At 42.6% G+C, this 27084-nt stretch overlaps 1 protein-coding gene across 1 annotated transcript in view; it reads left to right on the top strand.

The window, feature by feature from the left end:
- The window catches only part of LOC144526651 (voltage-gated inwardly rectifying potassium channel KCNH6-like), a 124345-nt gene that overhangs the window by 43908 nt on the left and 53353 nt on the right, over positions 1-27084 (top strand). Inside the window, exons 4-6 of the mRNA XM_078264256.1 lie at positions 12191-12315; positions 12730-12809; positions 23828-23950. Coding sequence (XP_078120382.1) covers positions 12191-12315; positions 12730-12809; positions 23828-23950 — 328 coding nt within the window. The remainder of the gene's footprint in view (positions 1-12190; positions 12316-12729; positions 12810-23827; positions 23951-27084) is intronic.

Raw genomic sequence — 27084 nt, 5'->3', positions numbered from 1 at the left:
TCCAATATTTATTTCCCTTTACTGACAAAACAGTTTGTCCAAATGTGGTGCGCCTAAAAGACATTACACAGTCCCCTTTGGTGGAGGTCGTTGTACTACCACCACTCTCAATTCTTTGAAAGAAGTCAGTCAGTGGGGGAGGGGCACGATGATGTATAGCCTTATATACAAAACAGGCATACTTACACATTTAAAAATTCTCAAAAAAACTTGTGTTTTTCCAGTATGCTACAGTGATGAAATGATATCGCTTTTTTATCCAAGATTGTAATGGCTCTCTTGAAGAGTACTTCAATAGGCTTAAGTGTTGTCATGTTAGTTAGTGACCAATTTGTAAAACAGTACTCAATGTGTGAGAATATCGTTTTGTGTAGATACATTCTGGCCGCACTTAGACTGAGAAATGACCTGATTTGTTTCTGTAGATTGAATTTAACCTCGTTTGCCACCCTTTTTACATGACTTTTGAAGGTTAAGTTAGAGTCCAATGTCACCCCCAGATATTTAAATTCCTTTACAAGTTTTAGCTCCTCTCCTCTAAGGAACACATTAGACTGTGTCACATTTGTGTTTTTTTTGGAAAACACCATGCAGACGGTCTTGCTGGTGTTCAGATCGAGACATGACCTAGTAAGCCAGTCATCAACGTGGACCATTGCAGATGTAAGAGTAGATGGGACCTCCTTATAATGTTTGCCATGTGTGTAAATTACAGCAGTATCTGCATACATCTGGATGTTAACATTTTGACATACATCAGGTAAGTCATTAATGTAGAGTGACCAAGTATGGAGCCTTGGTGGACCCCTACTGGACAGTCAAGAAGGGAGGATTTGGTGTTACTAACACATTACTTTCTACTGGACAAGTATGAATTCATCCAGCGGAGAGCTTGCTCTGAAAAATTTAAATAAGTTAGTTTGGATAAAAGAACATGATTGTTTACAGTGTCAAAGGCCCTCTTCAGGTCCAAGAACACTGCACCAACATAAGAGCTTTTATCCAGGGAGCATTTGATTTAAAAAAAAAAAAAAGGCAATTTTCCGTTTCTGTAGAGTGATGGGCTCGAAACCCAAATTGCATGGGGTGTAATAGATTACTGCCTATATTTAGATGTTAAATCAATGGCTTAGCAACCCATTTTTTTGCTACCTTAGATACAACAGGTAGGAGGCTGATAATCGGCCATTTCTGATCTTTCCCCTGATTTAAAAATGGGACTGACCATGGCCACCTTCCAAGCTGACGGCACAATTGAATGTCTGAAGGACAGGTTGATCAGATGCGTGATCGGGTATAAGAGAGACTCCTTGTGCCTTTTCATGAAGTTGGTGTCAAGCCCATAGATGTCCTTAGCCTTGGAGTCTTTCAGTGTCCTTATTATGTTTACCACTTCTGTTTCTGTTATCTGGTCTATGAAAAAACCTGGTTGTGTATGATTTACACTGCAAGGACGAAAACAAGACCAAGGAAATCAATATTGGAGTAAATGTTCCAGTTGGTCGCGTTTGGATGTCATACTCCGGATGTTTAAGTGTCCGCCAAACAGCCCTTTTGCTTTACATCCAAGGTCCCATACAGTTTTAGCATGACTGAGCGTAGGTCTGTTGGATATAGTGAATAGTGCGGTGACAAACTGATGGGAATTTTGGAGACTCACCACCGCTGGGGATTTTGACTGTCTGCGCTGGCACCGTGTTAGCCTCCTCAGCACTGCCGCTGGAGCTTGTCAAGCCAGGACCAGTGTTGACTTCTCCAGACAGAGTTGAGAACATATGTATTTTCTTTATGGAATCGATGTTGTATGGACAGCAAGAGCAGAGTCACAGTATATAGTATTGTAAACCACTGATGGTGATGCAATGTGAATTTAGGCTTAGATGGTTTAGTTGGTTTGGACAAACAGCACAAACAACACGCAGAATCTGCCAGACTGCATGCGTGTGTGCCCTTCTCGGCCATCTTGCTCTTGTCTAAGGTCCTTCCTATTTCCTGGAGCAGGGAACAACATTTGCGTTGCATAAGAACCTTATGGGATGGTAATGATTATTCCAGGTATTAGTCAAATACTCAGGCATAACCAGGGAAACAGAGTTATTGTTTAGAAAAACTTTAGATTTCAATTGTTTAATGGTTTAAAAAAAATACATATTTAGTAAGTGACCATGGTATAAGCGGGTTAACGCCCTTCGAAGTGTCCATTGACAGATATTAATGAACTAGATGGTTCATGCCTCACCGTCGTTAATTAATACCGGACAATGGACACCTCGTTGGGCATTAACCCTTACATACAGCAGCCTCCACTTATGGCTGCCCACAGAAAGAGTTACAGTTGTCGACAAATAAAAAGTGTTCATGAACCATTTCATAAATGTTTAAATAATGTTTTACAACAATCTGCGCCATTTGCACATGATCATTCATTTGGAGTCCTGTTTGTGCCCACCTGATAAATGTCAGTCCAATATTCCCTCTCTGTAAGATTAGTTTTTTCCTGAGGAAAGCATCTGTCCCTTTAGCTATTAAACGCTCCACTATGTTCCCCAGCTAGTCTCTGACTGTGCCTGCCTGCTGTTTGCTGCTGAGCAGGTACTGTACAGCAGTGGTCATATGGGTAGGGAGTTCCAGAGGGAGGGGGCTGCAATGGTGAAAGCTCTGTCAACCCAGGTACGGTGCTTGGTCCTGAGTGGTGAGGAGACAAGGTTTGCGTCAGAGGAGCGGAGGTTGCAGGGGGGTTTGTTACATTACATTACATGGGGCTGATCCGTTCTTGGCCATGTATGCAAGTAGCAGTGTCTTGAAGCGGATGCAGGCAGCAATTGATAACCAGTGAAGAGAGTGGCGGAGCGGTGTAGTGTGAGAGAACTTGGGGAAGTTGAAGACAAGTCGACCTGCTGCGTTCTGAATGAGCTGCAGGGGCTGGATGGCACATGCAGGCAGGCCAGCCAGGAGGGAGTTGCCTTAGTCTAAATGTGAGATGACTAGAGCCTGAACCAGAACCTGAGCCACCTTCTGCGTTAGAAGGGGACGCATCCTTCTGATGTTATGCAGCATGTATTTACACAATCGGGTAGTTGCAGCAATGTTGGCAGTGAAGGAGAGTTGGTCGTCAAGTGTCACACCCAGGTTTCTAGCAGTCTGGGTGGGGACTACCACAGAATTGTCAATTGTTATAGTCAGGTCCTGGGTAGGAGAACTCTTCCCTGGAAGGAAAAGGAGCTCAGTCTTGTCAAGGTTGAGTTTCAGATGGTGTATGGACAGCCAAGAAGAAACATCAGTCAGACAGGCCAAGATACGTGCTGCTACTTGCGTTTCAGACTTCTGAAAGGAGAGAATTAGTTGGGTGTCAACTGCGTAGCTGTGATAACAAAAGCTGTGCGAGTGAATGACAGACCAGAGAAAGTTGGTGTACAGAGAAAAGAGGAGGGGACCCAGGACTGATCCCTGAGGAACCCCAGTTTTGAGTGGGCAAGATTCTGAGATAGATCCTCTCCAAGTTACCTGGTAGGTTCGGTTTGCCAGGTAAGATGTGAGCAAAGGGAGCGCAGAGCCTGAGACACCCAGATCCTGGAGTGTCGAAATGAGGATCTTGTGGTTCACTGTGTCAAAGGCAGCAGAAAGGTCCAGAAAGATGACGACGGAAGAGAGAGAGGTTGCTCTAGCAATGTGAAGCTGCCCAGTGACAGCAAGGAGGGCAGTTTCTGTTGAGTGGCCAGCCTTAAAGCCAGACTGGTGGGGATCAAGAAGATTGTTCTGGTGGAGATACATATATAGTTGATTATAAATGGCACGCTCAAGAGTTTTGGATAGAAATGGAAGAAGGGAGACGGGTCTGTAGTTATTTACCTCAGACGAGTCAATTGTTGGTTTTTTGAGTAGTGGGGTCACTCTTGCCTCTTTGAGGGCGTCGGGGAAACAGCCAGTTGACAAGGAGATGTTGATGAGATGGGTGAGGAAAGGAAGAAGGTCAGGAGCAATAGACTGGAGAAGGTGAGAAGGGATAGGATCAAGGGGGCAGGTGGTTGGGCAGGCGGAGGTAATTAAAATAAGAATATGATTTGGAGATAGAAGGGTGATGGAGGAAAGCGTACTGGATGTGATGGATGGAAAGATAATTTCAGGAAGTGTGGTTGAGAATGAAGAGCGTATGTCATCTATCATTTTTACAAAGTAAAGTAGGAGGGAGGAGGTGGACTGGGTGAGTCTAGGAGGTTAGAGAAGATGGACAAACATTTTTTGAAGAGTTTGAGAAAGAGGATTCAATTTTGGTTTGATGAAAATAGCTTTTAGCTGTATAAATAGAGGCAGCAAAGAAGGAAATAAGAGACTGATAGGTATTTAGATTTCCGCCATTTCCTTTCCGCTGCCTGTATAGTTGATCTTTTAGCACGCACTGAGTCAGACAACCACGGAGCTGGGGAGGACTGCCGTGAAGTAAGAGGACAAAGAGAGTCAAGAGAGGAGGATAGAGTAGAGAGGAGAGTGTCTGTGGTGGCATTGGGAGGCATGAGTGAGAGAGTCAGATGGAGGGAGCGTTGATAAAGTAGATAATGCCAGAGAAGATGGAGAGAGAACGAATGTTGCGGCGGACTGGTATAGTGTCTCTTGAGATTTGGTTGTGAGCTTGGGAGAGTGGGAGCGAGTAAGAGATGAAGAAATGGTCTGAGGTATGGAGTGGAGTGAGGTAGGATATAGAGCAGTTTATGGTTCCACAGCAACCACAGCAGTTCCACAGGCCACCTGTGACAAGGTGTTGAGTGAGTGTGGAGCGGGTGGGGTAGGTAAGAGAGTTCGGGTTGCAAAAATGTTGCAACTTTTTAAATGATGTACCGTAGTGATGAGTGTTTTCTTTAAAGGTACAATATGTAACTTTTCTGCATTAAAATGTCAAAAAACGACCATACCTATGTTATATATTTTTTTGAGTTGTGTAGTTATACTATCTCAAATGTTTCCATCAAATGGCAAACCCAGAGAAATCTGTTATTTTATTTTCAGACACGTCACGTTTCACTTAGTCGCCTGTTAGTGGCATCATATAACCTTTCACCATCTAGTTACTCGTTACTAACACGGGCACCCAGATGCTACGTTCGAGAGTAATTGTAAATCATACAATGTCACAGAAAAAAATACTGGTAACACTGCTTTTTCTGCCAAAATGCATCATTTTGTGATTAATTACATGCAACTTTGCAACACCGTAATACAGCAGAAACCTTATTTATTTATTTGATACATATCAATATTAATCCAGCCTAATGTTACTACAATGTATGTGCTGGTTGACAAGTAGCTAACATTCATGCTAGCTAATGCATGGTGGATAACATCATAGGGTTACAACATCGTTCATCACGCTCATAAAGTTATTAGTAGTATGATTGTTTTGACCATGGATAAAAGCAGCACTGCGCTAACCCACAAATAAGTTCCCTAGTAACGTTAACGTTAGCTGTATAGCTAGATAGACAATATAAGATATAATTTAATGCTAATTTAGCCAGCTAGCACACTCCGGTCTGCCTGCCTCACTCCCCCGGCACAAAGAGACATCATTCGGGATGATAGCCGACAACACAGCCGGGACATGTAGCAATAGCTAGTTACCGTTAGCCCCAGCCGGTGCCGGGTGCCTTCGACGCTAACGGCAGTTTTATGAAGCGTCGGTAAACAGAGAATATCAGACCCAGGCATCACCTTAACCACTCAGCCACCTCATCTGCTAGCCCAGGCATCCTAGTCACAACATCAGCCATCCATAATGTTAGCTAGTGTCTCCGTAAACATTAACGGTGTTTGTTCCGAAAATCTCCTCCCTGCCGAATTTCTCCCCCCTTTGCGTTTAGCTGTCTTTACAGTTAGCTAGCTAAATTAACCCAACAACAGGTGGGTTAAGCACCAAAACGAATAGTTAAGATAACAGAAAAGTGAAGGGGGAGATGCTGCACAACAGGCGTCAAACATCATCGCGGAGATTCCCCCTGCAATCCCCTCCCACACCCGTCTCTCAGCCTCGTTGAGTAGCTAGCTAGCGTTACAACAAACCCCGACCGCCCGGTAAAATCCAAAAGGTGACATTGGCATGTGAAATATACTGTGATAGTGTGGTAAAACCTGCTAACGTTAGCCGCTAATGTTAGCTTGCTGGCTCACTAGCTAACTGATCAGCCAGCTACCAATACAGATTGAATCAAGAAAAGCGTAATTATGTTGGGGAAACTGCAGCTATTTTATTAGCATGACATGAATAAACATAGCTAAACTTAACGTGAATAAACTTCAACGAGTGTTTAGCAATAAAAACTCCCATAATTCCACGCAACTTCCCTACGTCATCAAACGCCTGTGTTTACAATCCATTGTTTTGGTTGAGAGACCCCTAGTGGCAGAAAGTTACATATTGTACGTTTAAAGATTTACTGTAATGATGAGAGAGGCTGCTTTCAGTAACTGTAAATATTTCCATGTGTGCAGTAATGCCACTGTAGCTGATGTTGTGGGACATTTAAACAGCAATTTACGCTGCTGAATGCTGTTCTCGTGTGTAAAGGCGCACAGCAGCAGTGGACAGCTCCGCTGTGTTCACAGTTTAGAGACTATTGTTCTCATTATTTCTAACCCCTTTCCTTGTCCTTGTTGTTTCTTTTAGTTTTAATACTTTTTTCTCCTTAGCATTTCTATGTAGCACTTTGACATTTGCTTAAATATAAAGTGCGTTACATATAAAATGTATAATTATTATTATTAGTAGTAATTTCTTTCTTTCATCATAACATATAGTAGGCTCACAGGCCTTTACATACATACATTAACAATTAACTATTGTTAATCCCTCCAGAAAAACACGATTATGTGATCGTATAATTCAATGCATAATCAGCTAAAGTCTGCATATTATGAGGGGGCCGCATTTTTTCAAATACGCCGCACTTTCGGCGCATAAATTGCTGATTTCCGCGCAAAATATGCGGGGCTTGCATGATTTCATAATCCCCGCATTTTCGTTGCAAAAAAAGTCACATATATCTTAGCAGAAAGTTGAGAAATGTTGCGTTTGCGTCACACAAGAGCAGCCATTTTCCCCTGTTGCCATGGGAACGTTATGAAGTGACGTAATTACGCGACGTGAACATCATTGAAAAGCTGCAAACCCCGCGATGAAGCCATGATGAAACCGCAATTTTTGCAAGTTCCCGCAATTTCATCGCATAAAACTGCATAAATATCCCACATATTCCATTGCATTTTTTAAGAAAACGTGCCGCATAATCAAGGATTTTTGCCCGCAACAATCACAAGAAAACTCTGCACTTTTCTGGAAGGACTGACTATTATATTCAATAATCCTAATTGGGATTCATCTGGATACACATGAGTGGACAGGAGGGTGAATGTGAGCAGCCAATAATAATAATAAACTTTATTTGCTCACACCTTTCATACAAGAAACAACGAAATGACATGCAGTGAATGCTTCACATGAAATAACGTAATTAATGCAGAATAAGATAATAAATAATATTAATTATATTAATTAATAATTATTAATATAATAATATATAAATAAAATGGTGATGAAGTAATATTGTCTTCCAGGTTGTCCACGTTTATTGAGCCAGCATTAAACAACCCGGTGAGAATGACGGGGCGAAGTATCCAGATGCCATTCTGTAGTCCACCTTCAGAACAGTGTAGCTTCACCAGCAGACCCAGGTCAATGACATCCAGCGTCACATGATTACACAGCCGAGTGTAAGGGCGTAAGGGCAGTCGGACCTCCTAGCACAGCGTCACCTTTTTCTATTCAGATTTTTGACCAAGTCACAGTAACAGTCTTTGGAGGTCAAAACCCCCCTGTCCATGTTTTTTCCCCTTTTACTCATGACAGTGGCTAGATATATCCACCTTTCAAATGAATAAAGCCTGATCTCAGCATAGTCTGCAACTGCGTTAGTCTTTAAACGGTGATAGGAATCACGACCAACTCCCTCCTCTTGCTGTTCTTGCGAGGATCTGAGGGAGTGCTTGTACTAGGTGCACAAGATCCATCCATCCATCTTCGTCCGCTTATCCGGTATCGGGTCGCGGGGGTAGCAGCTCCAGCAGGGGACCCCAAACTTCCCTTTCCCGAGCCACATTAACCAGCTCCGACGGTGGGATCCTGAGGCGTTCCCAGGCCAGGTTGGAGATATAATCCCTCCACCTAGTCCTGGGTCTTCCCCGAGGCCTCCTCCCAGCTGGACGTGCCTGGAACACCTCCCTAGGGAGGCGCCCAGTGGGCATCCTTACCAGATGCCCAAACCACCTCAACTGGCTCCTTTCGACGCGAAGGAGCAGCGGCTCTACTCCGAGCTCCTCACGGATAACTGAGTTTCTCACCCTATCTCTAAGGGAGACGCCAGCTACCCTCCTGAGGAACCCCATTTTGGCCGCTTGTACCCTGGATCTTGTTCTTTCGGTCATGACCCAGCCTTCATGACGATAGGTGAAGGTAGGAACAAAAACTGACCGGTAGATTGAGAGCTTTGCCTTCTGGCTCAGCTCTCTTTTCGTCACAACGGTGCGATAAATTGAATGTAATACCGCACCCGCTGTGCCGATTCTCCGACCAATCTCCCGCTCCATTGTCCCCTCACTCGCAAACAAGACCCCAAGGTACTCCTTCACTTGGGGTAAGGACTCATTCCCTACCTGGAGAAGGCACTCCATCGGTTTCCTGCTGAGAACCATGGCCTCCGATTTAGAGGTGCTGATCCCAGCCGCTTCACACTTGGCTGCGAACCGATCCAGTGAGTGCTGAAGGTCACAGGCCGATGATGCCATCAGGACCACATCATCTGCAAAAAGCAGCGATGAGATCCCCAGCCCACCGAACTGCAACCCCTCTCCACCCCGACTACGCCTCAATATCCTGTCCATAAATACTACAAACAGGATTGGTGACAAAGCGCAGCCCTGGCGGAGGCCAACTCTCACCTGAAACGAGTCCGACTTACTGCCGAGAACCCGGACACAGCTCTCGCTTTGGTCGTACAGAGATTGGATGGCCCTGAGAAGGGACCCCCTCACCCTGTACTCCCGCAGCACTTCCCACAGTATCTCCCGGGGCACCCGGTCATATGCCTTCTCCAGATCCACAAAACACATGTAGACCGGTTGGGCATACTCCCAGGCTCCCTCCAGGATCCTTGCGAGAGTAAAGATCTGGTCCGTTGTGCCACGACCAGGACGGAATCCGCATTGTTCCTCTTCAACCTGAGGTTCGACTATCGACCGAACCCTCCTTTCCAGCACCTTGGAGTAGACTTTACCGGGCAGGCTGAGAAGTGTGATACCCCTGTAATTGGCACACACCCTCTGGTCCCCCTTTTTAAAAAGGGGAACCACCACACCGGTCTGCCACTCCTAAGGCACCGTCCCAGACTTCCACGCAATATTGAAGAAGCGTGTCAACCAAGACAACCCCTCCACACCCAGAGCTTTAAGCATTTCTGGACGGATCTCATCAATTCCTGGGGCTTTGCCACTGTGGAGTTGTTTAACTACCTCAGCACCAGGGAAATTGACGACAATCCCCCATCATCATCCAGCTCTGCCTCTACTATAGAGGGCGTATTAGTTGGATGCACGAAAAGCTCCGCCGGAGGTGTGAGTTGAAAGTCTGTCGGACAGGGGCCTCCTCCAGACGTTCCCAATTTACCCGCACTACCCGTTTGGGCTTACTAGGTCTGTCCAGAGTCTTCCCCCACCCCCTGACCCAACTCACCACCAGATGGTGATCGGTTGACAGCTCCGCCCCTCTCTTCACCCGAGTGTCCAAAACATACGGCCTCAGATCAGATGAAACGATTATAAAATCGATCATTGACCTTTGGCCTAGGGTGCTCTTGTACCAAGTACACTTATGAGCATCCCTATGTTCGAACATGGTGTTCGTTATAGACAATCCATGACTAGCACAGAAGTCCAACAACAAACAACCACTCTGGTTTAGATCAGGGAGGCCGTTCCTCCCAATCATGCCTCTCCATGTGTCTCCATCATTGCCCACATGCGCGTTGAAGTCCCCGAGCAGAACTATAGAGTCCCCCACTGGAGGCCCATGCAGAACTCCACTCAAGGTCTCCAAGAAGGCCGAATACTCCGAACTCTTGTTTGGTGCATATGCACAAACAACAGTCAGAGTTCCCCCACAACCCGCAGGCGTAGGGAGGCGACCCTCTCGTCCACCGGGTTAAACTCCAACGTAGCGGCGCTCAGCCGGGGGCTTGTGAGTATCCCCACACCCGCCTGGTGCCTCACACCCTGGGCAACTCCGGAGAAGAAAAGAGTCCAACCCCTATCCAGGAGTATGATTCCAGAACCGAGACATGTGCATAGAGGTAAGCCCCACCAGATCTAACCGGTAGCGCTCCACCTCCCGCACAAGTTTCGGCTCCTTCCCCCACAGAGAGGTGACATTCCACGTCCCCAGAGCCAGCATCTGCTGCCCAGGTCTGGTCCGTCGAGGCCCCTGACCTTCACTGCCACCCGTGTAGCAGAGCACCCGACCCCAGCGGTTCGTCCCACAGGTGGTGGGCCCATGGGATGGAGAGATGTCTGCCACGTAGCTTTTTCTGGGCCTGGCTCCAGACGGGGGCCCCGGGCTTCCTCCGGGCAGGGTCACTCCATCTCTCGATTTCTCATAGGAGTCTTTGTTGAACTTTAATGCTTTACAGAAACCAAAGCAAGTAAGCGCTGTGATTACTCTTCTGAAGTGATTTTGGAGACGGAAATTAGGAAGTAATACACTGGTTGACTGACATGACACCACTGTATTCATATAATATCAATCCAGGCTAAAGTGAATGATATTAATAATGCATGCATGTTGCTTCCTCTAAATTTCAGGTTGTAGTCGACTAGCAGGGCCACATTTGGTTGTTTGATAAATTGATTAAAATTGATCATGATTGGTTTGTTGTGCATGCAGAGCCTGCATGTCACACTCTTGCAACAAACTGTGTATCCAAGAGCACTTAAATCAGAGTAAATTACGTTATATCAGAAACAGACTGCTGTTGTAGATTAGTGTTAGGTTTCCAGCGTCGCAGCTCCGAACCATAACGTTAGTTGGGACAGACGCCTTGTTTCTTTAGGCTAACTATGTTTAGGCTACCAGCTTTAGCCTGGCTGGTAGCAGCTTTCTGCGGTGAAAAATGGCCGGGAGACGTTGTGATTACGTTGCATTAATCAGGTGATTTAGTTTGTCTTTGCAGCGAACACAAAACACTGACTACTGTAGCTTCACTACCCATGGAAAAGCATGTGCGTCACTGTGTCAGCGGCAGCTTCCGCTTATGGTACTTTTCTACACACGGGAGAGCCTCACTTCCCATAACAACCCCCCCCACCCGTCGGACTAACGTTACGTCACATGACCACCTGTCTTAAAGGGGAAGGGTCGGTCGGTAACAATCATGGAAAAGGAGAACGGTGAAAGTTTACTTTTTTATCAAGCAGCAAAGAAAGAAAGAAAGCAAAAAAGCAAAGAAGTTGTAGTGTCAACATCGCAACATCCTGCGATGTGACTATCGCGCATGCGCACATCGCGATGTAGACAATGAAACAAAATATCGTGCAGCCCTATTACAAATTTTTATTTCATGTATTTAAATGGGAAGCATGTTTCATAATCACAGCACGACAACGGTAGGGAGTAGTATGAAAAGCAGAAGATCCGAGTAGGGAGGTTGCTTGGGGTGGTGGATGGGTCAAACAACACAGGACTTTCACCCCGGAGACCGGCGTGTTGCAGTTCCTTTCCACGTTATTCTATTCATAACCACAACCATCCCGTTGTTGTCGGCGTGTCCTGCGTGTGACGGTACCTTTCCCAGTTCTTCTTTTCATGTCCCCGTTGTTGCATGACACGGAGACCGCGGATCGTGTTGTGGCCGCGTGTGGCGGTCCGTCCTGTTGTTGTCGCCAGCGTGTGGCGTTTATTTTCCCCGTTGTGGCGTTTCATTTCCCTGTTGTTGCATCCCCCAGAGCAGCCCAGTGTCATGGCAGTTCGTGAAATGGTAACGTTCGAAAATTGTGACCTGTACACGAAATAAACGAGAAAATCGTGACCTGTACACAAATCAATAAATCAAAATAACATGACTATTTACGAACTGGCGTGTGTCCTTTCTTTCCACAGCAAGCATCCTTCCAGCAGGTTAGATGGCATCCGTGGGACATTGAAACATTCCTCCTCAGTGGATGCTATCAAAAGTGGGCAGAGTTACTGGGAAAAGACGCGGCAGCTGAGACACAGCTGTAATGGTGAGAACAACACTGCCTTTAATCCAGTTCAATCCCCCTCCTGTATGCAGCACACGTTAATAACTCTGTCTGAAATTGTCCCATTAAGCTCAAACAAATACTACAAAATCCAAACTGAATGAAACTGTAGATGGAGCACACATGGAGGTATCTTAAAGTCACTTCCAAGTCACATCTACTTAGTCTCTACAGTCTACTACAGTTTCCTTTATTGTCAGTTTTGTGTGTAAGGAATACACGCAGAGGGAACCCTGCTCACTGGCAAAGCTGGAGGCTCAATGCTTTCACACTCAAAAACACTGATCATGTTGTTTCATTGTACTGTTACTGGTGCTACTAATTGGGGTTATCAGTAGTTTTTCATTCAAATTCTTTTTTTAAATACTGTTACAATGCAACTCTCCACTTTTTCAGCTGGTATGGGAACCATTAGAAAGAGCAGTGTGCCAGTTGGGACATCAGACACTGATTCACGCTGCCTGACCAACAGCCAGGTAACGCGCACACAAACACACACACACACACACACACACACCCTGTACTTTTACAACATGTTCCATGTTCGCCCTATGCTCAGTTATATTACATTTCCTACATACGCTTTAATCGTTACACATTTAGGTATTACATCAATGACAAAATCTTCCTAAACTTAAGCTCTATTGATTGAGATGCCTGGTTGCTCGACAGTTAAAACAGTGTTACATGTTTACTCATACAGTCAGGGGCTGCTCTTTGTGTGAGGCCCCCCTTAATCATTATGCTTTACTGGAAAAATGTATTTAGTGCCATACATGGTCCACATGCAAATAAGGTGAGATGGCATACACACACACACATTGAGACAGCCAATACTACAATCGAAACTAACATCAACAGAGATGTAAGTGGAAAGAATACCAGATATTACCCACCACAGCCACAAAACAATTAATAAAGGAAATATGTAACTATAAACAGCAAAGCAACATAAATCTCTGCATTCACAGTTCAACTGCAAGCTGGTAACCACTTTTAGCTTCATAAACCAACAGGTAGGCTACTGCATCTGCATCAGTGCAGAACACCCTGTTCTACTGAGGCAAAATCACAACATCATCACTGAGACACAAATCACTAAACTGTGTATAAAACAATTCAATTCAATTGTATTTATAGTATCAAATCATAACAAGAGTTATCTCAAGACACTTTCCAGATCTAGACCACACTCTAAAATTTACAAAGACCCAACAATTCCAGTAATTCCCCCAAGAGCAAGCATTTAGTGTGTCAGCGGTAAGGAAAACTTCCTTTTAGGCAGAAACCTCGGACAGAACCAGGCTCTTGGTGGGCAGTTGTCTGACGGTGCCGGTTGGGGGTGTGATGAACAGTGGCAATTATAGTCACAATAAAGATAATGGAACTATGACTAGAAATAGTAGTTGTAGTAGTTCATGGTGTAGCAGGGCGTTATAAACTTAGAAAGTAAGAAAAAAAAGTAAGGAAATTTGTGTTTGGTAGATTATTTCTCTGTGGTAACAATGCTTTTTGGCAATGAATCTTATACTGTTGGAAAGCCTGTTTAGTTCCCTTTCAAATGGTGCCCCATTTGTAGGGAACATGCAGCAGCAGCGCTGAGTATGTGGGTTGCGCCCATGAAAAATTTGCGAAATCTTCTCTGCCAATCCCAAACAGCTTATTCTGCCATTTACTCGTTTGGTGTTTGGTGGATTGGATGAGTCTGCCTACGGCAGTTGGATCGTAGGGTCAAAGTGCGGAGAAGACGCGGAGAACGCTATGCTGATTGCTGCACCGATAGAGTAACACCTTTTGGTGGAGGCAGTGTGATGGTGTGGGGCGGCATCTCCCACACTGGAAAAACGAGGCTTGTCATCATTGGAGGCAATCTCAATGCAGAGAGATATAGAGATGAGATTCTGCAACCAGTGGCAATCCCATATCTTCACAGTCTGGGACCGAACTCTATCCTCCAAGATGACAACGCTCGCCCCCACAGGGCGGGGTTTATCAGAGACTACCTCCAGAATGTGGGAGTGGAGAGGATGGAATGGCCTGCCAGCAGTCCTGACCTCAACCCCATTGAACACTTGTGGGATCAGCTTAGGCGTGCTGTTTGTGCCAGAGTGACCAACACAACCACGTTGGCTGACTTGCGACAAATGCTGGTTGAAGAATGGGATACCATCCCACAGCAGTGCGTGACCAGGCTGGTGACCAGCATGAGAAGGAGGTGCCAGGCTGTTCTGGCTGTGTATGATTATTCCACATGCTACTGAGGCTCCTTTTTGTGAATGAATGAATAAATTGTTAAATTGCCAATATGTCTTGTTTCTTCAAACTTAAATCATCCAATCCACCAAACACCAAATGAGTCAATGGCAGAATAAGCTGTTTGGCATTGGCAGCGAAGATTTGGCAAATTTTTCATGGGCGCAACCCACATACTCAGCGCTGCTGCTCATCCAACAAATGCATGTTTCTTACAAATGGAGCATCATTTGAAAGGGAACTAAACAGGCTTTCCAACGGTATAAGTTTATTGCCAAAAAGCATTGTTACCACAGAAAAATAATCTATCAAACACAAATTTCCGAATCAACACTGATCGAAAAGTACTTTGCCACTTTATTTTGACTGATTATCTCTGCGACGACCTGTTCTCCCATCAGTTGAATAAATTCTAGGCATGTTGTTGATGAGAGGTATGATGGCGTTCCCGTTCCAGCACTGCCATATTTTTCTGTATGTACTTTCAAAAAAGGGATCAAACTGGCTCATAACCTCCAGCACACCCAGAATGTTCCCATTATCCGGTTGTCCAAAAACTTCACTAAGCGGTAGTCCTCGCTCTGCTAAAAAACTTCACCACCGCAACCACCCTCTTTAAAACCTCGGTCCAATATTCGCATTTATTGTCAAATTGTTTTTTTAGAATCGGTCCGCCCCCCATCAGCACAGGCTCTCTGATCCTTCATGTTCAGCTAGATGTGTCGCTTCATTTTTCCACTCACTATAGCCTGCTGTCAGTGCAGACTGCATGTCACCGTCCCCAAATCATTTGCACGACAAAACACTGTTGAGGGGGAACAAGGGCCGTTTTACAGTCACCGCAGCCGAGCTGGTGCGTGCCAATGGGACGTCAAAATGACGTAGACCTCGCTGGTGCGCCAGGATTTTGAGTGCGTGAGCAGAGGGCGCGCACCACTCTATGTTTTTCAGTGGCGCGCGACAAAGCGGAAACAGGAAGCATGGACGAGTTCGCGGACAACCGGATGCCAGGACTCTCAGAGTGACTGCAAGTCTCTCTTGTAAACTTACTGGGTTAAGATGAGTTATTTTATGGCGGATGAAAGGCTTGATCCGACGAAGCCTATGCAAGCTTGTGCGTTAATCTGCGCCTTCATACAGTAAAAGAGGCCAAATGAGTTGGTGAAACCTTGTGGTTTTTGAGTTAGTCTCTTTAGCCTGTAAAATCTCATTCTCTCTTTTTCATCATCATTTCCTATATTGTCACAGTCTCTGACCTTTGACCTCACTATGTTTTGGTTGCTAGTAATGTAAGAGATACTATATATTAGGGCTGTCAAACGATTACATTTTATTAATCGTTGAATTTCTATAGTTAATCGCGATTAATCGCAGGTTTTCTCACTTGATTAAAATTCTATTATTTTGCATTTCAGAACTGTTTGTGTGTTTAAGTACATATTAACAATGAAAAGCAATTCTTACCAGTGTATCTTGATTGGGAATCAAATGAATGCAAAGAAAGTGACTTTATGAACTTTGATTTGTATTTGTTTATTATATATTTAATCTAGTCACACATTTGAATCTAGAGTCAATATTAGGGTTGGGTATTGTTTGGTTTGGATACCGGTACTAAAGCGGTACTTTTAAAACAGTACCGATGCCTTAACCGTGCCTGAACCGATACTTTTTAAGAAAAAGAAGGGTACTAAACAGTTGGCGACATTAAAAAATGGCTTGTTTATTGCTAAGGCCATATCGTCAAAATTAAATGTTTAATAATAATAATAATAATAATGTAATCACTATAACAATAACTTATTTCACTAGTAAATAACTGGTGAATGACAAAAACAACCACCAGATGGGAAAAGGGCATTTAACAACAACTTTGAATGCACCACGAGGCTGTAAATTACCAGTATCATTGAACGCACCGTCTGTGTTTTTCCGACAACAGCAGCTGCAGATTGTTACATCCCGGTGTCGGAATCCTCTCCAGTGAAATACAGACACACTTTACACCGTTTAGCGTTAGCTGTTAATCCAGCTACTAGCTAGCAGTAGGCTAACGTTAGCTGCTGTTGAGTGTAGTGTTAACTAGCGTCACATGCAGCAATGTTTCTGTTGCCTGTAACGTCTGTTTCAGAGCATCAGAGAGAAGTGCAGACATATCAGTGGCACCAGAATGAGGCACCGAAATCCGCGTTGCTATTCCTGCAGCAGCAGGATGTGTTACGAGGAAGTACGGCAAAATAGTAGCCTGTTAGGCACGACGCAAAGCCGAGTGAAGTAAAAATAAATTAATAAATGGCGGCATGCGATTAAAAAAAATTAACACATTATGCTCGGCCCTTAATCGCATCGCGATTAACGTGTTAATGCTGACAGCCCTACTATGCGTATATATATATATATATATATATATATATATATATATATATATATATATACACACACACATACAGTTGTGTTCAGAATATCATATATCCATATCATTGCATTGGGAACACTGCACATTCAATTCCAAATCAAAACATGACCAAAATTGATCAAGTTTGTGTTATACCTTCACAGAAAGTGAAGAAAAAGGAATATTAGGCTGATCAAAAAAAAAGCAGTATTTGCATTTTTCTTTACAAACTCAAACATTTACTGTATAAACTGAAAAATGTCTCAAGGGTTTGCTTTACTTTGAATCACTGCACTAATATTTAGTTATTTAGCATAACCATTATTTCTGAGAACTGCTTCACGTCTGTGTTGCATGGAGCCGACCAACTTCTGGCACCTGTGAAGGTATTCCAGCCCAGGACGATTGAACTACATTCCACAATTCATCTGCATTACTGGGTTTTGCCTCAGAAACAACATTTTTGATGTCAACCACAGGTTTTCTATGGGATTGAGGTCTGGGGATTGGGCTGTTCATCTGGAACCAAGACTTTGCCCGCTTACTGGTATGTTTTGGGTCATTGTCTTGTTGAAAGACCCATTTCAAAGACATTTCCTCTTCAGCATAAGGCAACATGACCTCTTCAAGTATTCTGATACTGATCCATGATCCCTTTTATGCAATAAATAGGCCCAACAACACAGTATGAGAAACATCCCCATAACATGATTTTTGCACCACCATGCTTTACTGTCTTCACAGTGTACTGTGGCTTGGATTCAGTGCATGGGGGTCGTCGGACAAACTGTCTGCGGCCCCTAGACCCAAAAAGAACAATTTTGCTCTCATCAGTCCCCAGAATGTTGCCCCATTTCTCCTTTGGCCCGTCAGTGTATCCTTTTCAGTACCTACCAAATTTCAACCTATTCAGTACGTCTTTTTTTCAGCAATGGGACTTTGCGGGGGCTTCTAGCTGATAGCTTTGCTTCACATTGAGCCTTTGTCATTTTGGCTATTCTTCGATCCATTCGAATGGTAGTTGACCGTTTTTTCCCACGTCGTTCAAGCTTTGGATGCCATTTCAAGGCATTTGAAATCATTTTGGCTGAGCAGCCTATCATTTTCTGCACTTCTTTATATGTTTTCCCCTCTCCAATCAACTTTTTAATCAAAGTCCGCTGTTCCTCAGAGCAATGTCTGGAACGACCCATTTTGCTGAGTATTTCAGTGTGAAATGCACTATAACCAGCATGCACAACATTTGCTTCCTTCCTTCCTTAAATATGGGCCATACTTGACACCTGTTTCTTCACAGAATCAATCACCTCACTAATTGAACACAACACTGCTATTATTTTGAACATGCCCCTTTCAATTACAGATTCAATTACACAGAATGAGCAGCATGCATGTCACGACTGTTGGGTCTGTTGGTTTTCTATGACTCTACAACACTTACTAGTAAATTATTTGCCATGTAGAAATATCACTTCTACCAAAATATTTGATTTATGAGTTTAGTGATGTTGGACTGCTATTATTTTGAACTGTATATATATATGAATTGAAGTTTTTTTGTTGAATCATCAGCAGATACCTAAAAGCACTGTAAAATGTAAATGTCATCAAGCTAATTTTTTTTTTTGCTTTCAACGTTTTATGTGATGTTTTCATGTGTGTGTGTGTGTGTGTGTGTGTGTGTGTGTGTGTGTGTGTGTTTGCATGTTTTATTAGGATCCCCATTATCACTAACATACACTTTGGCTATTCTTCGTGGGGTCCATACAGCCAGGGACGTGCACAGACATTTTCAGCGGCAGGGGCTCAAGGGGAAAAAAAGGCCTAATAGTTAATAAATAATTATTTATTTGAAATTTAAACAAAGCGTTAAATATATTAACCCAACTCTGACTACCTTACCAATTTATTTTAATTCCCTTACGCAATTGTTTAATACTCAACAGATTTAATAAATACTCCAAACAAAATGAGACTTTTTAGTATTCACCAGGCGACAGCAAAGGAAACAATATGCATGTTTTCTATGCTACAAGTATATATTTAGAATAACTGCACCAATGAGAGGGACATAGTTTCACTAAGAATGTTTTTTTTTTTTTTTGCAAATGGCAATAGATCATTTTAATTCTTTTGGTGTTATTGGAATACATAACACTTCAAAATCAACAAAAATCTTCAAACTAAACTGAAAAAGGCTGCTATTTTGCAGGTAAAAACACTGCACCAATAATGAAAAAAAAAAAACACTTATTAGATGAGGAGCCTACGATCAAAATTATGAAGTTACTCTAGGGCACGTTTTTCATTTTGTGGTCAATTTAGAGATGTTGGTCTACTTTGCTTCCATGTCTTCTTTTACTCTAATGGAAATAAAACTTACAAAATACACATTTAGATGGTATTTGTTTTAGGCTGAATCTGTAGATTTCTTCTAAATTAATCTACATATTTATACCTATACATTTCAGGGGAAAAGGCATTTAATGTAAGTCATTAACTGGGGAAGTTCTGTGGTGATATGTTCATTTATTTTGTTTATCCGATTCACCTGAAGTGCCTTGTCAAATGTATGCAAATTAGCGCATTTTAAACTGTAATTTTTATTATAGGTACTCTTCAACTGTGAGTGACGGAATCTAAAACAAAAATCTAGAAAATCACATTGTATGATTTTTAAGTAATTCATTTGCATTTTATTGCATGACATAAGTATTTGATACATCAGAAAAGCAGAACTTAATATTTGGTACAGAAGTTGCAATTACAGAGATCATACGTTTCCTGTAGTTCTTGACCAGGTTTGCACACACTGCAGCAGGGATTTTAGCCCACTCCTCCATACAGACCTTCTCCAGATCCTTCAGGTTTTGGGGCTGTCACTGGGCAATACGGACTTTCAGCTCCCTCCAAAGATTTTCAGTTGGGTTCAGGTCTGGAGACTGGCTAGGCCACTCCAGGACCTTGAGATGCTTCTTACGGAGCCACTCCTTAGTTGCCCTGGTTGTGTGTTTTTGGGTCGTTGTCATGCTGGAAGACCCAGCCACGACCCATCTTCAATGCTCTTACTGAGGGAAGGAGGTTGTTGGCCAAGATCTCGCGATACATGGCCCCATCCATCCTCCCCTCAATATGGTGCAGTCGTCCTGTCCCCTTTGCAGAAAAGCATCCCCAAAGAATGATGTTTCCACCTCCATGCTTCACGGTTGGGATGGTGTTCTTGGGGTTGTACTCATCCTTCTTCTTCTCCAAACACGGCGAGTGGAGTTTAGACCAAAAAGCTCTATTTTTGTCTCATCAGACCACATTCCTCCTCTGGATCATCCAGATGGTCATTGACAAACTTCACACGGGCCTGGACATGCGCTGGCTTGAGAAGGGGGACCTTGCGTGTGCTGCAGGATTTTAATCCATGACGGCGTAGTGTGTTACTAATGGTTTTCTTTGAGACTGTGGTCCCAGCTCTCTTCAGGTCATTGACCAGGTCCTGCCGTGTAGTTCTGGGCTGATACCTCACCTTCCTCATGATCATTGATGCACCACGAGGTGAGATCTTGCATGGAGCCCCAGACCGAGGGAGATTGACCGTCATCTTGGACTACTTCCATTTTCTAATAATTGCGCCAACAGTTGTTGCCTTCTCACCAAGCTGCTTGCCTATTGTCCTGTAGCCCATCCCAGCCTTATGCAGGTCTACAATTGTATCCCTGATGTCTCTGGTCTTGGCCATTGTGGAGAGATTGAAGTCTGTTTGATTGAGTGTGTGGACAGGTGTCTTTTATACAGGTAACGAGTTCAAACAGGTGCAGTTAATACAGGTAATGAGTGGAGAACAGGAGGGCTTCTTAAAGAAAAACTAACAGGTCTGTGAGAGCCGGAATTCTTACTGGTTGGTAGGTGATCAAATACTTATGTCATGCAATAAAATGCAAATTAATTATTTAAAAATCATACAATGTGATTTTCGGGATTTTTGTTTTAGATTCTGTCTCTCACAGTTGAAGTGTACCTATGATAAAAAATTACAGACCTCTACAAGCTTTGTAAGTAGGAAAACCTGCAAAATCGGCAATGTATCAAATACTTGTTCTCCCCACTGTATATAGGCTGTATTCATTCATTTAAAAAAACATGCATCCAGAAAAAAGGGCACGTTCTCTCGAGGAAGAAAAAGGGCACGTGCCTATGCTCCTTTTGATGTCTGTGTGTGCACGTGCCTACATACAGTCATATTAATACTCATCAAGAATGCATAGCAAACTTGATTTTTCATTTTCATGCAATAAATATATATTTTAACAATAATATTGCAGCAAACAAATATTTACCATGTAAAGAAATTGTGGAGTAATGAACAAAGTCCCCACTCCCTCAGTGTGTGTTGGAATCTGAGCTTCTCTGTTCTTTGTTTTGTTGCTGGTTACGGGCGCACGTAGACGGATCTGTATTACCAACCGGTTGTCCAAACAATACGATCATATCGGTCCTTTATTCCTACCCGCTAATACCACCCACAGGAGCATTTTCTTAAACTATGGAATTATTTTTGTGCCTTTAAGTCCAAACAAAACGTCTCAAGTATCAAACATAAATAACTTCCTAAAGCAAAAAAATTGTCAATTGTCAATTGGCAACTTGCTTTGAACTCTGTTCAGGTCCTGCAGGTCCCAGTGTTACATTGTTCTACAGAGAAAAGACCATTGAGTGATGCCTCACTCAGCCTACATGATTCTTATGGCTAATTAGATGGTTTTGTTTAACAAAAACTATCATAGCATACACTTATACATGTTAGGGGTGGAACGGTACACAGAAGTCACGGTTCGGTTCATACCTCGGTTCAGACATCACGGTTCGGTATGAGTTTGGTACAATGGAGAGAAAAGCAAAACAAAAATAGGCAATTTTTTTTTGTTTTTATTGTGCATGTCCAGTGTTTCCCACAGATTCGAAAGCAATTTGTGCCAGGGGTGTCAAAGTAAAAAATTACATAACATTATTTATTATACGTTTATTTGATTCACAGCTGCTATATAGTGTTTTGACCTCGACAACCCAACTGCATTTTACCGCAAACTTGTTAACTTTTTAACAACCACGCACCGCCACACATTAGTCTATGTGTGGGAAAACACTGATGTCTCAGGCTGTACCACCTAGTGTCATACAGTCTCTCCCCTGAGCTAGCTGCAACAGCCTGAAGTGTGTAAAGTAAGATGTAAACAATAAGTACCCCAAATCTTCTCCAGACTCCATCTGTAACTTGTAAACAAAATAAGACAATCAGCTATAAAACAGAAAATACAGCATCTCTGTTCTCTGCAAAGACGAACTAAATTACCTGATTAATGCAACTTTCTCACGGTGTCTCACCGCAGAAAGCTGCTCCCTGCCTGGCTAAAGCTAATATAGTTAGCCTAAAGAAACAAGGCGTCTGTCCCAACTAATGTTATGGTTTGGAGCCGCGACGCAGGAAAAGTACCACTAATCTACAACAGCAGTCTTATCCACCACTCTCTTGCCTGTACTAAATGCTAACTTACACAGCTTTTCTTGTAACTTAACACAACGAAACAACTAACGTCTAGTAATCATGCTAGCTACGTACATCAAAGACAACATATATGATTAATACTTATTGTTGGAGCTATTCATTGTTTTGTTATTATTGGAGTTATTCATTGTTTTGTTATATTTAATAGTTATATATTTATTTATTTAATTTCTGTGTTTTGCCTTAATCATACAGCTACATAAGCTTGTTGATATCATTAGTATTTTATTTTGGTTATCTTAATTATCTGTAGTGCTTTTGTTTTGAAAGTACCAAGCAGCCTTAGCCATAGGTGAAGTCTACATATATGGGTGATCAGGTATGTGGGAGGCTGATGTTTTTTTTACCAGAGCCTAGATACGCCATTGGTCCTTTGTTTGGAATGTCTGTTTGCCGAGAACTGGAGAAATAAACCCAACAAAAATGCCATATCTGCTTGGACAATGAACGTTGCGTAAGATTCACTCCTTCGGTGCCTCAGTGGCCGTTTGACTTTGAGTTTTTAGTTTTGTTTTGTTCAATCTGAGGACAAATCGCCACTACACTTACACTTTACTAATCTTGTAGGAATACAGTAATGTTGTTTAAGGTGTTTGTGTGTCCTCTCAACCCGTTAGCTGCACTGAAACGTCAGGTCGTGCACTGAGCTGTCACTCAAGTGTCCTCAAAAAACTCATTAGCTATTAGGGACGCACCCCTGTAAGACCGGCCCACACGACAGTGTCAGAACTGCAAACAAAGAGTCTAGAAACGCAAACGAGAAAATTGGAAGCACAACTGCAAATGTGATGGAGAGCAAAATACTTATTAGTGAGTAGGTAGCAAAGGGAAGTGTAGACAAAATGACATATTATTATACAAATAATAAACAAATAGTTTACAATTTCACACATTTTTAAGTTTTACCTTTGAGATGACAATTTCTTTGCTTCAGTTAGTGATTTTTGTTTAATACTTGAGAAGTTTTGTTTGGACCTAAAGGCACAAAGAAATTTCCATAAAAAAAAAAAAGTTGAGTGTAGAAAAGGATCGTGGTTTGGGTTCAAATCAGACGTTACTTCACCTCCGGTTATGCACATGACAGGGAACATGACATGGCTCCATTTGATCCGTAAAGTTAAAAACTCTCCGTCTCCTTTTATTTTCAAATGTCATTAACTGTAACTCCTGTTTATGAATGTTCTTCAGCTCTTCTGTTGATGATGTCTATGTTTATATATATATATATATATATATATATATATATATATATATATATATATATAATGTCTGTGTGTGGTTTGTGTATGCAGCAGATGACTCAGAGCCTACTGGACACGAAGACAGACGCCTTTGTGGCATTACATCCTGGTGAAATCAGACCTCCCTGCAAACTGATCGACAGAACACACCATGTCACTGAGAAAGTCACCCAGGTTAGTATAGATGACTTGGCACTCTGTTTCTGTTCTAAACTAAATAGACCAGCTGTCTGTCTGTCTATCCATCCATTTTTGCTAGTCTGGGTCCATTGTCAACAGGCTAAACTTTCTGAACTTTCTTCTACTACTGTACAAACCATATACGCCAACAAATGTATGAACATGTCCACCATGCAGATACGCCATGTAGTACAGACATTTGCATCAGATTTCTGTGTTGGAGTCAAGGTTATAACCGTTATAATCCTTTTCATTGTCAAAAGGGAATGTGAAAATTTAAAACATGCTTTGATTTTCATTTTCTATTTCATATAACGAAAAATTAAATCACTAGAAAACAGAAATGAAAAAATGCCGGATGTTGCATTTTCAAGGCAGTAGCACGTTCTCTTAATACATCCATGACTAGCACCGGTGTAGCCTACCAGTTTTGCTTTAAACCAGGCTGCAGTTGAGGGAAACTATAGCCTAACTTCCTGAGCGACTGATCATCCGTTTTTTACACCTCTTTACATAAATATGGCTATAAAATACATCATGAAATACATAAATGAGGCATACATATAAACATATGCTTTAGTCATTATAGTTCAATAGCCTATTTGTTTTACTTGTATTTATTTCAGGGGACTTTTATTTATTTCCATCTATTTATTTGCATGTTATATTCAAAGGAAGTTTGGTTATCTCACAGACTCGGACTAAAAGCAACTAGCAAGCCTGCCTGACATCAGTGCATCAAAGCATATCACTATATGCAAAGAAAAGAAAATATGAATAAAACACGAGCGCAGCAGATTCGTCTGATTCCCAGCTTAGCTAGAGCGGGTAACGCTAGGTCTGCAGACGGACCAGAGTCAGTCAGCACCGGGGAGCGAACATAGAGCGAACCGGGGACCCAGGTCACAGGTTAGGTTACACCTGCTAGCTAGCTGCAGCGGCAGCAGCGAACATTATAAAATTATACCCAGCACTGGATGTCTGATCCCCATGATCTGATCCCGAACCGCCGGTGACTTTCTGCCAGATCAGCAAGCTTAACGGCAGCAACAGAAAGTTTGCTGGGACCAGACTTTGGCGCTGTAACGCTAACGTTAATGTAACAGTAACGTTACAGCTGTGAACTGAAAGTCAAGTCCTCAGCTGGTTTGACTCTCTTCGGGCAAAGTTGTCTGCGGTAGAGACAGAGAGTCAGAGGTAGGCAAGGAGAGAGGGTAATAAAGAAATGTGACATTATGAAATAAAGGTCCCTCCAAGCATTATCAAAAGTATAGTTAGGTTTTCAAAGTAATTTTAGCCTGGGCTGAAAGCAACACTGACAGTGGTAGCCTACACTGGCGCTGTTGCATTGGAAATGACAACATCTGGTCTCTGAATATGAAAAAACAGGCCTTTTTTCGTTTCTATTTTCAAGTGATTTTATTTTTTGTTATAAGAAATAGAAAATGAAAATAAAAACCTATTTTAAATTTCTCCCATCCCCTTTTGACCATGAAAAGGAAAAAAAACGCCTTGTATTTCAATTTTAAATTTTGTATTTTAAAACGAAAATCAAATAACCATTCTTTTTTGTTTTTTAATACCTGTTTATGAAATGAAAATCGAATGACCAAAATATACACTAACCCATTTCCCGTAGACACATATAGTGTCCGACTGGGAACCCGGAAATCCCGACATTCCACGTCAAATTGAACACAACATAGTCCATGCCCCTCGCCTCGTCGCATGGCATCATAGCGGTACCGAAAGTCGGATGAAAGCGGCACCTATTTGATTATGACTGTGTCAGATAAAAGCAATTTCCTTGCAGTGGAAGGTGGTAAAATATGTGGACAATTTATTACAGGGAAAAATCCCACGAATTTGAAAGTACAATTGAGAAGTACACACAAGCTAGGAGGCTAACCTAGCTTAACAAGGTAAAGGAGAAAGCAAAGCCCCCTTTCCCTGAAACAGAAGCTAACCCAGGTAACGTTACGGGCATGGATGTATGGATACAGGACCAGGCAGCATGACAGAGACAACAGCAGGACAGAGAACACTACAGGAGGGCTTTCACCAGCGACCCGATAGCTGCTGGTTAGTACATACGCAGGAACACCAGAAGCAGGAGGAAGCGTAGTATCAATATGTGTATTGATACTGGGATGTCTACACAACTGTGTGACTCGATTGACTTCAAAAAGTTCGCAACCAAAGTTCATAACACCTGTTCATATATGTCTTCTTTAGTCTGTTGGCTATTTAGTTTTTTTCCTGGAACACGTCACTTACACATTTTGCACTTACTGCGTCTTGTGTAGACTGTTTACATATTTATGACCATATGTAGGCTACATTTTATGTACTGGTGTTATTGTTGAATACATTTTGAATACATATTTCAATAGAGGGTTTTCACCAACATCACGTTCTGGGCGGTAACCTGGATGCGCGGCCATATTGGAGGCACTTGGTGTAAACAACTGAATGGAGTAATGGAGTATTGTGCACTTTGGATACTTTAATACTTTTATGTCTAAACAACAGAAAAGCTCATCGAAACGCGTCCAAGATGCAAAGGCATGGAAGGACTTGGACCACAAATAAGGCGCGATATTTTGAGAAATTGCAGTTTACTGGCGGTGCAGATCCCTACAAGTTGGCTCCCTCTTCTTGGATCCATGGCGACCCGGTGATTCTTCCTTCAGTTGCATATCCCGATATAGTCAACTACCTGGTTTTCTCGCTGAGGCCATACACAGCGGAAGACCTTAAATCCTACAAAAGTTTGGAGGCTTATAACCAGATGGTGTGTGGATGGGTGAGGGAGAACCAGTACCAAGTCATTAACGACCAATGTGTTGTGAAGGCCAAAGTAAGTAATGCAATAACGTCTTTAATCAACCTAACCTTAACTGTATGATATCATTGTGATACTCAAGATGTAGCCAAGTGACTCTCAATCGGGTTTTTTTCATTTCAAAGACCGAACAAGACAGAGTTTTCCCTCGTAGATCCTGGTTGAGCTTTGCCAACCACAAGCGCCTCCTTTCCTCTGATAACGTCTGGCATTCCTCTCCCTGGTTTTTAATAACTTTTGGAAGTCGATAATATTCCAAATGTTTTTCTCGGTCTGACCTATT

This window comes from Sander vitreus, chromosome 12 (assembly GCF_031162955.1).
Source record: "Sander vitreus isolate 19-12246 chromosome 12, sanVit1, whole genome shotgun sequence".
Lineage (NCBI taxonomy): Eukaryota > Metazoa > Chordata > Actinopteri > Perciformes > Percidae > Sander > Sander vitreus.
This window is presented reverse-complemented; position numbering and strand designations above follow the sequence as displayed.